The sequence below is a fragment of the Acanthaster planci genome, linkage group LG01 (assembly GCF_054643075.1).
Source record: "Acanthaster planci isolate LZ-2023a linkage group LG01, COTS_SCS, whole genome shotgun sequence".
In the NCBI taxonomy this organism is placed as follows: domain Eukaryota; kingdom Metazoa; phylum Echinodermata; class Asteroidea; order Valvatida; family Acanthasteridae; genus Acanthaster; species Acanthaster planci.
In genome coordinates, this window is record NC_141777.1 from 39222250 (window position 1) to 39237389 (window position 15140).

Here is a 15140-nt window from a genome sequence, read left to right on the forward strand (position 1 = left end):
AACACAAGATTAAAGCTACGTTCACTTAACATAACAAAACAAGATGGTTGATTCAATACCTTCCAATATCACTTTTTTCTGTAGAGTCACCATCAAAAACCTAAAACCCTCTCTATGTCTTGTTCAAGTCACTCAGAGAAAATGTCACATTTTAACATGCAAATTTTAAGTACATGTATGTACTAGATGTTACTGCAAAAAGTTAGTTACTGAAGACTGCAGTGAACGAGTATCAATTTATGTCTTAGTTTACACTATCTGAACATTTTGGGATTACCACTGCATAACTTAGTGCTAAATACCGAATGATAAAACTGTTGAGTCAAGAGAACAAGAAACATCAAGAGACAAACCTGTGTCTCAGACTTGCGGCTTCTCTCTTAGCTTCCTGGAGTTCCCTCTCAGCTGCGCGAGCAGAGATCTGTCAACAGAAAGAATAAATAAAGATATCACTTCATTCAGCAGTTATTTGGTAGTGTTTCCTAAGCCACAAGGAAGCTCAAGAAACTAGAAACGATATGGTTTGGTTCTGTGTGGCAAACACCTCCTCACTGGTAACCAAGAAAGAGGCTGGGACAATACTGGACCACTGGTACCTTGCACCTAGCATCCTACATATTAGCAACATACATGAACGGGCACAAACAAACGTTGCCACCCAAGGGACATTGCTGCTTGATAAAAAAAGAATCCATGTAAAGGAAAAAAGAAACGCTCAATCAGAAATTCAAACTCGGGGATGTGTTTAGAGGAAATGAAATATTCTCAGTACAATCACCCAAGGTTTTAAGAACCCCCAAGGCAGTGAAAGATCTATGGTATACATTTGTGTTTGGTAGGCTCCCTTACACTGCCCACTTCTTGTGTTCTATGTCAACTTTTAGAAATAAAAACACCTTAATGGTAAACTTGGGTTTTAAAACAGATTTTTAAAAAATCCTATGATCAGGAAAATCCTGTTGAAAAAATTCGTAAAAATAGGAAGAAACCTGTCAGATCTGACCCTGCAATCTAGGTTTATAATTGGCAAGAGTTTATTTTTCAGTCTTACCCAGCTGTCATGTGCTTTCTTTTCATGAGCTGCAACCTAATAGGAAAAACAAATACACAATAAAATGTGTCCAGGTGAAACCAGATAAAGTCTCTAAAACATAAAAATAAGGGCTTTGAATGTTCAACTGTTTCAGTGGCAACAATTACATGTTAATGATAAGATTTAAATGTGACCTTCCTCACAGGCATGGTCCCTGCCTTTTCAATTTCGATGCATGTATGCATTTCATTGACAGAGAAAATAAACAACAATTACGACATTACAAAGGATCTTATATCACCTGAGATCTCTTCTCTTACTTGATTTCTGAAATTTCTTTCAGCTTTTTCCAACTCCTCTTTGAGATCTTTGATCTGAGTCCTGCATGTGAAAACAGAAAAACGAATAAAAGCTTAAACCTGAGGGCAAAATAAGTCAAAAGTGCAACTGATTTATGAACATTCTTTGAATTGAAACTTCCAAACATCATGATAGCCCATGAAGTTGAATACAGGAGTGTTTTATTCTCACAAAGTCCAGAATACAACATTCACTGGTACCCACCGGTAGTTGGTGATCTCAACTTCAGCTGATGCTGCTTTGCCATCAGCATTCTCTAGCTTAGAGTCACTCTGAAGTCTCAGAGCCTCTTCACGACCAAGTTTCCTGACCATACATAAGTAGAAGTAATCAGTCAAACTCTAACATTTGAATGAGTAAATACACACCTTCGTAAAACACAACACAGGTCTTTCACATTCGACCTTTGTCTAGCAGTGACATGCCAAGGGTACTCATCTAGACAGACATCTGGACAAACAGACGGACTCACCTCTGTAACTCCACCTCTTTGTTCTTGAAGTATTCTGTCATGACCTCCAGTTTGGTCTGTGCTTCAGCCAGGCTGTTCTTGGCCTGCTTGTAGTTGGATTGTGCCAGGTCAACCTCTTGTTGAAGGGACCCAATCTTGGCTGGAAATACAAGACCAAATTCCACATGTATTCAAGATATCGTAAGCTAGAAAACCTGTACAAGTGCTCCTAATGAAGAATCTGTAATCCACATGATGGTTTGTAAGACTTCACATCTAGTAGCCCTGATGTGCATCCCTTAGTCATTTTGCCTTGAACAGTGAGACTTCAGTCAATTTTTTAGATTCACAGCATCCAGGTATGCATCTCCATAACCGAGATCCATGGATTTCATTCAAGAAAATCTGGACTCTTAATCCCATAATCAGCACAGCGGCCATCTTACTGTGCCAAATACAAAGGTAATATAAAGGCTTGCTCACCATTGCTAACCAAATTCGTTTATGGCATCATTAGTTACAATGACAATTGAACTGACCATCGCCTTTGTACTTGGCACAGTAAAATGTCTGCCCGGTGGCTTCAGTCAGTGTGAAGGCATTGTGAGTCCAGATTTCTTTATAGACATCCGTGCCTCCATCCTCACAAGCTCCCCGTCCTCTCACTCACCTTCAAGTTCTCGTCTTCCTTTGACTTCTGTTTCATATTTGGCATCCAGTTCATTCTTTTCTCCTTCCACAAGAGACAACTTGGCACTCACCTAAAAGGAAAAACCCAAACTTTGTCGTAAATGAGAAAGTAGCAAAACTTTGAAAAGAATATTAAACATCCTTAGCATGTCACATGTGAAATTTAGAAATACACCAATAATTCTGATAAAAGACGGTTTAATTCTTGAACTTGTCCTGCAAATCAACCCAATTGATTGAATCCTGACCATGAAGTCATTTGATGTTGGTGTAGATTTCTTTTCTTCTGTTTACATCACTCCAATATGGAAGACTTCAAGGACTACTACTTACTCTTGTCACATCCATAAGCTGCTGGACTCGGGCTTCATTATCAACTTCTGTTGACAAAATGAAAATTGTTATGGACCATAAGGGATCCTAAGAGCTATACCCTATTCCTTGGAACATTTTCATTTTGATTTGAGACAGTCAGTTGTATCATTACAGCCAGACGTTCATTGACCTTTAACCTTTGTCCCCTCACCTGTGTCATCCTCCTCAGTGCTCTGTAGTCCTTTGAGCTGCACTAAACAGTCTTTTAATACCTAAAAACAATATCAAACGTGAGGATCACTTTAAACCAAATTCTTGACGATCATTTAAAAACAGTCTGCATCATTCACCAATCAACCAACAAGCTTTATAAGTTTTCATGTCCAAGAAATATACAATTTCTTCTTTATGAAAGTTTGTTTGTGAAGAGTTTAAAATCCACTGACTTGCCTCGAGAAAGGTAATTTAAGTCAAACTTATTCCTTCATCAAATGGGTGCAAATACTTTGTAATAATTCATTATGACAAAGTTTCAATGCAGTAGAGGGATATGAATATTCTAGATTGATTTACGCCATTCCATCTCCAGAGGGTGGTGATAAACACTGTTTTGGTTAGCCATACCAGCTGGGGATTCGTACTTCAATCTCATTGTCTTTGAAGGTCACTGATTCTTCTAGGTCTTTCTGGGAATTCGTACCTCAATCTCATTGTCTTTGAAGGTCACTGATTCTTCTAGGTCTTTCTGGGAATTCGTACCTCAATCTCATTGTCTTTGAAGGTCACTGATTCTTCTAGGTCTTTCTGGGGATTCATACCTCAATCTCATTGTCTTTGAAGGTCACTGATTCTTCTAGGTCTTTCTGGGGATTTGTACCTCAATCTCATTGTCTTTGAAGGTCACTGATTCTTCTAGGTCTTTCTGGGGATTCATACCTCAATCTCATTGTCTTTGAAGGTCACTGATTCTTCTAGGTCTTTCTGGGAATTCGTACCTCAATCTCATTGTCTTTGAAGGTCACTGATTCTTCTAGGTCTTTCTTCTCATTGTGAAGTAATTCCACTTGCTCGTTCATCTCAGAAACTCTGGGAAAGCCAAACAACAGACATAGTAAATATCATCGGAAGTTACATTCAAACTTTGCAGCTGCCCTATTTCTGCAGATGAGATAGCTGTATGGGTCTTCAAATTTTAGAAGCCTGGTTCCATTTCATTTGCAATGCTACTAATTTTTCTGAATCTTGGTCCCTCCTTGATTACTAATTACCCAGGTAAAGAAAGTGCCAGTCCTTGAAATGTCTGAAATTGCTTTGAGCAGAATTAAATCTTGGTGATTCTACCTTCCCTGTAATCTTGCTAAGTAAGTTCTCACGTGAGTGTGGGGACTACATGCAGGGTCAATTTGGGCATTTTAATGATATAAACCCTTTGTCAAAGGTCATGAGGTCAGTTGCATTCTGAATCAGTCTCTTACACTGCATATGAGTGAGGTAATTAGTAACAAGTGTTTGGACAAGTACTATTTTCCTGTATGTTGTACACACACTTAAAGGTAAGTTCCACACTGCGCAAAGTTGTCGCTTCAACACTAGAGATAGCAGCATGGAGGATATGGGTTAAATAAACGCTTGATGCTAGAAACATGAAAAAGCAACTTCACAAAATAAAATCACAGTTTGTAACAGTTGATAAGTAATGACAAAGTACCTCTCATTCCAGCCGGCAATTTCTTCAGTCAGCTGTTCCTTGGTAGATGTCAATAGGTGGTTCCGTTCAGTCAGTGACTGGACCTCATGTTGTAAGGCAGATACATTATTGTTGCTGAGCTGTAAGTTATTCTCAAGCTGCGGGAATGAATACAATTTTTGGTTCTATCAGAAGAACATATGAGTTGGGTTTTCAGTCCCTACCTGAGTATATGAGTTGGGTTTTCATTCCCTACCCGAGTATATGAGTTTTCAGTCCCTACCTGAGTGTATGAGTTTTCAGTCCCTACCTGAGTGTATGAGTTTTCAGTCCCTACCTGAGTGTGAGCTTTCAGTCCCTACCTGAGTAAATGAGTTTTCAAGAAATCTTATCAGGAATGTTTTCCCTCCTCTAACAAAACATTCCTTCATTGTCTTCTCTTTATGAGGTTTCTTAAGGCTTGCAAATTTAAAGAAGTAAATTTGGTTTCATTGCCAGAAATAAATACAAACCAAAAGCTACTACTTACATCTTTCACCTGTTGCTGTAAAGCAGCTATCGTCTGATTGGCTGTGCTTACTTGCTCTTCATAAAGATCAACCTGTCAGAAATAAAGCCATTTATTAAAGGGTGAGTTGAATAACAGTTTAATACAGAATGTGGTCAGAATTTTTCAAAAAATCTTGGTGATGTATAAATCCAATGCACCATTCTATCTTTTTAAAGATGCAAACAAATGTCTTCCATTTTGAAAAAAACAGACAGACGCACCTGAACAATAAACCTCCTACAAAAAAATAGAAAACAAAAAAGACATGGCCATCGCAGGATCCAAATGTACTCATTGGTAAAGTCTCAGGCCAGAACAGAATCCCAACTTTTGCAAGATTTCAGAAGATAAAGTCTGGCCTGGATTCCATTACATCAGGTTTGATGCCCCATGAAACTGGAAGTACAATGTGCCATTGGCTTCCTCCAAAGGAGGAAGATATTGGAGGAGTCACAAATGTTTCTGTCAAGAACGTCTAAGGAGTCAGAGTAAGGAGAAGTATACAGACCTGTTCTTGAGTGGATTTCAGCTGTGATTCTTGCTGTGCTAACAGTGACTTTGCTGTGCTCAATTCTTGTTGGACTGTATTCATGTTTGCTTTCAGGTCATCACAGGATTGCTGAAATTCAACAAGAGTCCTAAATGACTAAAGATGTCTCCTGACACTGACAAGAAATTTGAAAAGGAGAAATTTTGCAAACGACTCTACCTGGCCACTGTACATTTTCTTGTTGACACCTTATTACTTGTACAAATATCAGGACACACAAAGACCTTATGAATGGCATATTACATGGAAAGAAAGTAGAACTCACGATGCAAAATACAGAACTATTTCCTCCTCTATCTACTTTGAATAAATTTGAAACAAATGAGACCACCTTTGAATGGCACATTCCTACAACTGACTTACACTAGTGTGCTTTTGACCTTCATGTAGTACATGTCCCATGCTTTCATTCCTTGGTAAGCCTGTGGCCAAATTTCTTGGCTACAGCTTGAAATAATAGAAGATTCTATGGAAACTGGCTATGGCTACTATCATAGACTCATACAGAACTTGAAGCCACATCCAAGTCAGTTGGACATGGCCTACTGTAAGAACATGTATTTGACTCCAGCAACAAATCCCTCAATGAAACTAGACTTCCACCAGTCCAATGAAATGACTTAAAACATTGTATTTTACTGTGGTTGTCTGGTTTTACATTCAAAACTGAACTTCATTTACTCTGTCAAACTGTTAGATTTTAAAATTCAATTTAAAATGTTTCCAAATGAACCAATGCACCAATCATGTTACAAAACTAAGCATCACGTTGTACCAAGGTCATCTGTGCTGTAATATGAAAACAATACACAAACAAATCCCATCCATTCATCAATTGCATGGACAGGTCCCTTTGATGTTAGCACACAGATACAATAGCAATGAATGAATCAATAATCAGTAACAGGTGTAGCGACTGCTATAAACTCCAATGTCCATTCCACTTGTGGGATTCCAATTCCACACTTACCGACAAGTTGTCCCTTTCCTGCAGGGTCTTGTCAACATTCTGCTTCAGCTCATAGAACTGTTGATTTTGAGACTTAAACTACACAAAAAGTATATAGAACAAATCAATTCAAAATTTGACAATAATTAGTTGGTTGAAAAATAAACCTGATAATAAATGGACAGGGATGTTGAACTCTGACCTCTAGTACATGAGAGAGGTGACTGTAACGACTGAACCAAGAGGAATACCTGTAATTCACAACTGATTTCCCCACAAGGGGGTTGCCATGGTTACTGTAACGACTGAACCAAGAGGAATACCTGTAATTCACAACTGATTTCCCCACAAGGGGGTTGCCATGGTTACTGTAACGACCGAACCAAGAGGAATACCTGTAATTCACAACTGATTTCCCCACAAGGGGGTTGCCATGGTGAGGCCAATTTTGCAGTGCATTATATGAAAATGGTCAATAAACAGCATGCATTTGTAGGAGTTGGACTGCTCATTCATTTTTTTTTAAATCTGTGATTTACTGGTAGGTTGAAATTTTTGTGTGTGAATTATGACCAGAACAGTGACGAGGCTCCAACTTTATAAATTTGTGTGATATGACACACCAAAAATGAAGAGGAGATAAGTAACTGCAGGGTGATTTCGGAAGACTGCCAACCCGGACATTAACAAGAGGCCTTTGGGACTAACGTTTTGTGGCTCAGCATGCTACCAATTGCTCATTGTTTTCAACTTCCTAATGAACATGTTGGCAAAGACAATAAATAACTAAGATACGGCCAACACAGGACTCCATAGTTTACTTGACAAAGCACCAATGCTTCTAGACCACACTGTAAGACTTGACAAAGCACCAATGCTTCTAGACCACACTGTAAGACTTGACAAAGCACCAATGCTTCTAGACCACACTGTAAGACTTGACAAAGCACCAATGCTTCTAGACCACACTGTAAGCAATTGCTGCTCCCATGCTATTCTTACCACAAAATGATTTCTTTCTATCACACATGCATTTCATTTTAATTAGCTACATCGTATCTGGAGGACCATTTGTGATTCAATACATGGCAGACAAGTCAGTAGACATTAACAAAAACAAATGATGTCATTAGAAAACAAAGCAATGGATATGAAAGCAATGGATAGGAAAGTAAAGGACAGATGAATTCCACACCTGGCTTGTAGTCATATCTAAGGTGTCCAAGATGTCTTGTTTCTGTCCATGTAGAGCCTCAATCTCATCCAGCATCGATGCATTAAATGCTGCATTGACACAGGGTAGAAATAATGAACAGATGACATTGGACTCAAAGAGACTGGAGTTATTTAGAAAAAAATCATGTAACTTCCCAGATCTAGATGTACAAACTCACTCCCTGTGGTTCAAAACCTACCCAGTCAGACTGAAGTAGATTCAGTAACAGTATTTGGACTGTTACGAGAAACTCAGGGTTTCCTCAAAACCATGACTGGAAAGTTTCACGCTCTAATTTCTGCAGGTGGAGAAGTTTACACACCAAATAAAACAGTGCAAAAAGCATGTACTGCAATTTGAAAAAAAAGGTTGTTTCATTACCAACATGCACGTACAATAAAAAATGTCAAACACATGTTAGCTTAAATACAACGCAAGCTATTTGCACCTAAAAAAAAAGTATGCCTTCAATTTTTGAACAAACATTCCTACCAACTAACCTTTTGGATTTCGGCAGCTGCATATCTGTAAATTCAATCAGACCAACAGTGCATCAGACTAAAGACTTCAGCTCATTACGTGACAAAAAAATCACATGCTTTTTAAGATTAAATTGTTATGGTGTATTGTGTCTCCGATTATTTCTGAGATAACAAAGAGTCTGAAACACACAGTTCAAAAGACAGTTCCTGTCAAACAGTACTGTAAAACGATTGTACATGTATAATCTACAATTATAGCAGGGGCTGGTATGACCTCTGACCTCAAGTAACTACCCCCCTCCCCATAGGTGGTAAAGTCAAAGGTTGGACTGAAACCAGAATGTTACTCCCAGTGTGGGCCAAGTGTTCCCAATAAAGCCCATGTTTCCCTTTTCATTTTCACATAAAAATTGTTTGTGTGCATCCTTTGCCCCTGCGAGAGTAAAACATGAAGATTTTTTTATCAGTCCACTTGAAGTTTACATGATCAGTACAGGAGCACTACCACTATCCATTCTCTTGGACAATTTGATTTTCTTTTTGTGGTGAGTCTCTTTGAAAATGATGTATCCTACTCACACAAACACAGAGGAGGAATGAGAAGACAGCACAGCTGATGAGTTCGACGATGATGACAATAGGCCAAGGAATCCCCAAGAAATCTGTTCCATGGAGAGCCACTTGAACACTCTCAGGTAACTGAAACAAACAAAGAGATGCGCTTGTACTGCCTGGTTGAAGCAATGCATCACAGATGTACATACATCTATCACAACATGTGAATTATAGATGGCTCACTTTTACTTAAGCGACTCAAAAGAAAAAAAAACAGGAAGAAGTAATTGTCATGGCACCGCTGTTTTGATCGGTAACTACGGGTAGTTGGGGCTAAGCAATTATTCTGCGACCTATGATCTGCATTGTTACTTTTGAATAGTACTAGAACACCAAAGTTGGTTTGAAAGTTCCCCATTAACCACACCAGTGAAAAGTCTTGACTTCAGACCTTATTTATCTATGGATGAACAATTTTGATTAATCCAAATCCTGTCTGAATGAGAATAATAGGACATAACTGGGCACTGTAGGGTTTAAAGTTTGCAGCCAAAAGTTTGACACATCCAATGATGAGCATATACTTTGTTCAATGAATATATATTTTTGTCTTTATAGTGGGCATTGATTCAATTAAATATTAAAATATAAAAAACTGACAGAATGACTCGGGGCATTGTTGTGCCAATTTCAGAAACTCACTTGATTGTTACTGATTATGAATGGAACGTACCATTTCCATTAATGGTTGCAGGGAGGTATTGACAGCCAACAGTAACAGTTTCATCATGTTGAAGCCAGCGGTTGACCAGTCCTCCAACGTGCTATTCATGGTCGGTACTCCAGAGTCAGCCAGTGACTCCTCGTCTTCTAAACTCAATGGCACCTGCTAAGATCACAATATGAAACACACTGAAATGACTGCTACATTGAAGCATGTTCCCTATCTCCACCGCAATTTAATGTGGAATACAATTTGGTGCAATGCACATGTACAGGTATGTCAAAAAATGGAACACTAAGCTGATTATAAATGCTTGGCTCAAAATGTTCCATTCAACAGATATACTATGAAACAATCAGGAAATCAATAAGCTAAAAATAAATGTTAACCACAGGGCCCACTGATAGGGTCAAGCAACATGTAGAGTAATTGGGAGCAGTAAAGTATGAGACATCACACTAAAATCCTCCAAATATTAACAAAATAGAAGGTCTGCTTTCATTGCATACATGTAAATGTATCTGGAATATTCTCTAGGGTCTTTCAACTTAACCCAAATAGCAAGTGGAATAAGTTCTTGATTTATGCTACAGACTATTCATCTGACCTTTGAGTGTATTGTGTTAGTGTGTGATGTCTTGTAACCACAAAAACAAACAGACAAACAAAAATAGCTTGAACTTTGCCTAGTTAGAAGTATCAAAGTCTAGTACAACCAGGAATCAATCACATGGTTGTGGGAGAGGATAAGATTCAGTATTTGCTTATTTTGACGTTCCTTCTCTACACCATCTATCACACTAATGAGCAACAAACCAAATAAATTTCAAATAACACACAAATGCATGTACAGCTGCCAATATAATGCACCTGTTCAATGTCAGTACATATATGCGACATGCAAGCATTAGTACATAGATGTACATGTTCATGTATGTACGTGTACTAAATACCGGTATCAACTTACATGTACAGAAGTTTCCTCATTGAGAGTCAAAGTTATCACAATTGACCATGAATAGAAGCCTTTAAATAATTATTACAATAATAGAATAAAAAGAAATAATGGCTGCTCGAGATTATCACGATTAGAAGCCATCTGTACAAACTCCTACTTTAATTCCAAAAAACCCCACAGATCTCATGGCTCAATCTTCCAATTATTTCTTCATAATTTACAAATACCTGGACATGTACCTGGTCCATATCTTTGCATAGAGCTGATCTGTGTTGGATACAAACCACACTGGGTACGCAAAGATGATATGAATAAGACAGTTTGACTTGATGAATGAGGCCGGCAAACAGGAAGGCTGTTCCACATGTGATATCTTTAGTACTGGGCATTAGTATGCATACTACATGTGCATACTAGTGCTATCCATGCATCTGATCCTGTACATCACATCATGCCTTGAACGGGTGAATCCATTTCTATCAGGGGGGTGGTTTTTTACCCAACTGATTCTCCTCTCTTAGTTCCAGTTTGGTTTCTTACAGTTTTTATACAGTTTCTTTTGTGACTAAAACAAAGTGTTTAAAAAATTCATACAATTTTTGCTGCATATGGTTCGCTGATTATGGCAATGGTGTTTAAGAAATCTTAAATATATACTGGTACATATATTTCTGGGGGGAAGGGTGAGTGAAAACCTGGCACGTTTAATGTAACCTTAAATTTTTTGAATGACAGGATTTTGACAGGATATGGAATGAAAGTCATATTTCTACTGCTCCTAAATTACTGTACCAATCATAGCAGTGAACTCTACAGTAGCTGGCATGGGTCCGACTGATATTTCTACCACTCTACAAACCATATCTTGCACGGAGGATTTTCTGTAACCTTGAATTAATCACAGCGATTGGGCACAGATAAAAACCCAATATGCATACACGTACATGTAGTACTGTATGCAGCCCAGTACATATAGTAGCACTGCAGAGGCCAACCATGGTCCAAACCAGAGATCACAAGTCACCCAACAACAATGTAGACTTCTAGTCATGAGGTAACTGGCACAGGTGGTGGAACAGTTTTCAAATTGGAGGGGGGAGACAGTTGTTAGACCATCAGGCATCGTCCATTAATAGCTTGATCCATTGAGCTCCACCCACTTATAGGACCTGCATAAAGTGGAGGGTGGGAGCCCACTGGTCCCCCCTGCCTCAGCCACCAGTAACAGGCATCCATTGCACTATACACATTTCATGTATCAGTGCTGTGTAATTAGGACGCTCCAGTACTTTTAGATTCATGTTATTCTTTCCAAAAGGACTCTGTACACATAAGGGTACATGTATTTCTATTTGTTTGAGTGTTATCATTTACATGTACGTGCATGAAATTAGATTTGATATTTTGATCCAGAAGCTCTAGGGTAACAGTTCCCAGATACATGGATACAAACATATCCTGGATTTCACTAAAACATAAATAGTTTCCCGATTCTCCCATTGGGAATGGAGAAATTCAATCCAATTGGAGTTGGAGAAATGAAAATATGAAAAACAACTTTGCCACAACAAAAAACCTGGGCCACAACTTGCAGGGTTACATTTAATCTTAACATCCCCGGAGCCTTAGAAATTTGAATGAATTTGACTGATTGAGCTACTGGGCTCAGACAACTTTAAAATGTTTGATGTCCAATGAAGCACCGCTTTAATGCACACTGTTGAAATAATGAAGATTCAGGGAAATTCTCAGGGTTAACAGGAAGTAGATCACTTGATTTGGCACCTCGGTTCAAAACTAAGCTTCCATGAATTTATATAACTCTTGACATGATGACATGGTACATTATTTAAGACAATTAAATATGGGCAGAAGAAGTTTAGGAGGAACAAAGCAAATACAAAGTATATCTTACCCTTCGGTTGAACCTGTTGGGGACTTCTCTGACATCCTCACTCCCAGAAGACCCAACCTCAATCCCAGGATGCACATTAGAAGTACCACCTTGAAACGTCATCCCTTCATCAGTTGGTATATGACCCTGTTGATGATCATTACCAGAAGCACTAGGGTCTGCTAGATTGGATGCTGCAGGGGGTGATGGTAGGCTTTCCATGTTGTCCATCTCTTTGAGGTTTGGGATCATGGTGGCTGGTGGCTCTAGGATGTCATGGGATACATTTGGCACAGTGCTTGTCTCTTGAAGAATACTGTTAGGATCTAGATTACTGTTATGATCATTCCCACTACCATCAGGTATTGGATCAAAACCATTCAGCATTTCTTTGATCTCTGGGTCCAAATCTACTATCTCGGCTGGCTCTTGTAAGAAAAACTCACTGTTAAGGACAATTTGCCCAGTTTCTTGATTAAGTCCCTCCTGGTTATTTCCAGCATTCCTTGGTTCTACTTCATCCTTTTGCCCATCTTTTGTCTCCATTACAGGCGGACCTTCATGTCTGGTAACTACTCCTTGCATCTTGTCAAATTCATCTTGCATTTGACCAGCTTCACTTGTTTGTTTGCCAGGTCCAGGGATGTGCTCTTCTATTTGTGGTTCTTCCAATACCTCAAGTCCATCCTCATGTACTTGTGCTGGGAGATTTGACTCCTTGTTCTGATTTGTGCCAGGTGGTAATTCTTTTTCAGGCTGTGTTCTTTCATTACCAAGAGGTGTTTCTTCCCATCCATTTAAAGTTTGCTGGTTTGAAGGAACTGGTTCTGTATTTTGCTGTGTGTGGTCAACTCCTTGGTTTGGAGAAACTGGTTCTATATTTTGCTGTGTGTGGTCAACTCCTTGGTTTGGAGAAACCGGTTCTATATTTTGCTGTGTGTGATCAATTTCTTGGTTTGGAGGAGCCGGTTCTACATTTTGCTGTGCGTGATCAAGTTCTTGGTTTGGAGTAACTGGTTCTATATTTTGCTGTGTGTGATCAATTTCTTGGTTTGGAGGAGCCGGTTCTATATTTTGCTGAGCATGATCAACTTCTTGGTTTGGAGGAACTGGTTCTACATTTTGTTGTCCGTGATTAACTTCTTGCTTTGGAGGAACTAGTTCCTTAGTCTGTTGGTCCTGGTTCTTGGTTTCTGATGTAGCCTCTTCTTGGCTTGTATTCTGGGTTTTATCAATATCTTGTGCTCTTTTCTCTTGCTCTTGTCTTGCTTCCTCTCCTTGAATCTGTTGCCCTGGTGAATCTTGTACATTTTCATCACTTGGATTTCCACTTTGTTGAATGAGCTTGGCGGGATCATTTTCTCCAAGGTTTGCTACTGCTTCCTTGACCTCAGCTTCTTTCCTTCCATCCCGTTCTGAGTCTCCATCTACCGGGGGTGCACCTTGTGGCAGGAGCTTGGCAGGATCGTATTCATCATGACCAGGTGCATCTATTTTCAATGCAGGTTCTTCCTTAAAATTACCATCCAAGCCTAAGTCTGCTGGACCTTCCTCCATTAGAAGGAGCTTTGCCGGATCGCTTTCATCTTTCTTTGGTGTTTCTTTCATTACATGTTCCCAACTTGAACTATCTTTCAAGACTTCATCTGATGATGCTTCCTCTTTCACTGAGCGCTCTCCAGGTTTTGCATCTTGGGTGAGGGCTTCTGTATTTCTGTCTGCTTCGCCACCTTCTTGTTTTGTTCCTTCTGGTTGATCATCTGAGAGTGGTTGATTCTCAGCTTGCAGCAGCTGTTCCCGATACTTGAACTGGTACTCGTCTTTCATCAGACCTAGTCTCGTCTGTTGGGATTCCAGGTACTTCATAAGTTCAACCAAGGCTGCATCATGGTCACTAATGAATTGAGGAAGCTCCAACAGCCTATCCCAGTAATCCTGGACTTTTCTTGGGTCCAGATCCTGATCAGAAGGTAGTACAATCTCTTTCTTTGCTGGATTGTCATTTGTTGGTTGATTACCTGTTTGTGATTGCAATTCATCATCTTTATTAGCTACATGTGCACTTTGTGTTGCTGTTTTTGTCGCTTTGTTAATATTCATTGTTCCTTTTCTCATCAGTTTTTTGACGACACTATCCATTGATACACCGCCCTGGCCATTTTTTCTCAATTTCATGAAATCTGCCGCCTCGTCAATCAATTTTTGGTGTTGCTGTGCTATGTCATTATGATCCAAATTACTGCCTGGCCCACCAGGCACCAGTCGCCATTTCTCTGTAGCCTCTTCCGGATTTTGGTTGGGTTCAACTTGACCAGTAGACTTTGTTGGGTTTAAGCTCACACTGGGCATGTTACTTGTGGGATTCAGGGACTCTTCCTGTGGAGGAACAGGAGGGGGAGAGGTTGAAGTGGGTGTGATGGGCACAGCTGCATCTTGAGAGACTGGTGTAGGCTCAAGATCTGAAAGGTGAAGGGTTGTGCCATCAATGACGTGGACATTTGGCTTTAAATCAGCTCTATCATTTTGCTGGTTGGTCACTGATTGCTCTACATTATCAGTCTTTTTGTTGTTTCCATCTATCGATTCTGGGTTTTTGCTGTCGTCATGGTGATGCCTGTTGTCAGTTTGTTGATCACCATCTGGGAATTCAAAAATTTGGTCGCAAACTTTCATTCAGTAAAATGACAATTTGGCCAATTATAACACATCACATCTAATCATAAAAA

The 15140-nt window shown here is 39.3% G+C and overlaps 1 protein-coding gene across 8 annotated transcripts in view; it reads right to left on the reverse strand.

Annotated features, from left to right (window-relative positions):
- Positions 1 to 15140, reverse strand: part of LOC110980595 (uncharacterized) — a 60007-nt gene that overhangs the window by 5522 nt on the left and 39345 nt on the right. For 7 of the 8 annotated variants that reach the window (XM_087144611.1, XM_087144619.1, XM_087144610.1 and 4 more), the window contains 18 exons: positions 12436 to 15053; positions 9572 to 9727; positions 8863 to 8982; positions 8302 to 8326; positions 7781 to 7869; positions 6607 to 6684; positions 5595 to 5705; positions 5066 to 5137; positions 4558 to 4694; positions 3845 to 3935; positions 3061 to 3121; positions 2868 to 2914; positions 2515 to 2605; positions 1866 to 2004; positions 1598 to 1699; positions 1354 to 1414; positions 1052 to 1087; positions 354 to 421 (listed from right to left, as the gene is read on the reverse strand). In XM_087144611.1, coding sequence (XP_087000737.1) covers positions 354 to 421; positions 1052 to 1087; positions 1354 to 1414; positions 1598 to 1699; positions 1866 to 2004; positions 2515 to 2605; positions 2868 to 2914; positions 3061 to 3121; positions 3845 to 3935; positions 4558 to 4694; positions 5066 to 5137; positions 5595 to 5705; positions 6607 to 6684; positions 7781 to 7869; positions 8302 to 8326; positions 8863 to 8982; positions 9572 to 9727; positions 12436 to 15053 — 4102 coding nt within the window. The remainder of the gene's footprint in view (positions 1 to 353; positions 422 to 1051; positions 1088 to 1353; positions 1415 to 1597; positions 1700 to 1865; positions 2005 to 2514; positions 2606 to 2867; positions 2915 to 3060; positions 3122 to 3844; positions 3936 to 4557; positions 4695 to 5065; positions 5138 to 5594; positions 5706 to 6606; positions 6685 to 7780; positions 7870 to 8301; positions 8327 to 8862; positions 8983 to 9571; positions 9728 to 12435; positions 15054 to 15140) is intronic. The other variant, XM_087144596.1, reaches the window with a different exon arrangement.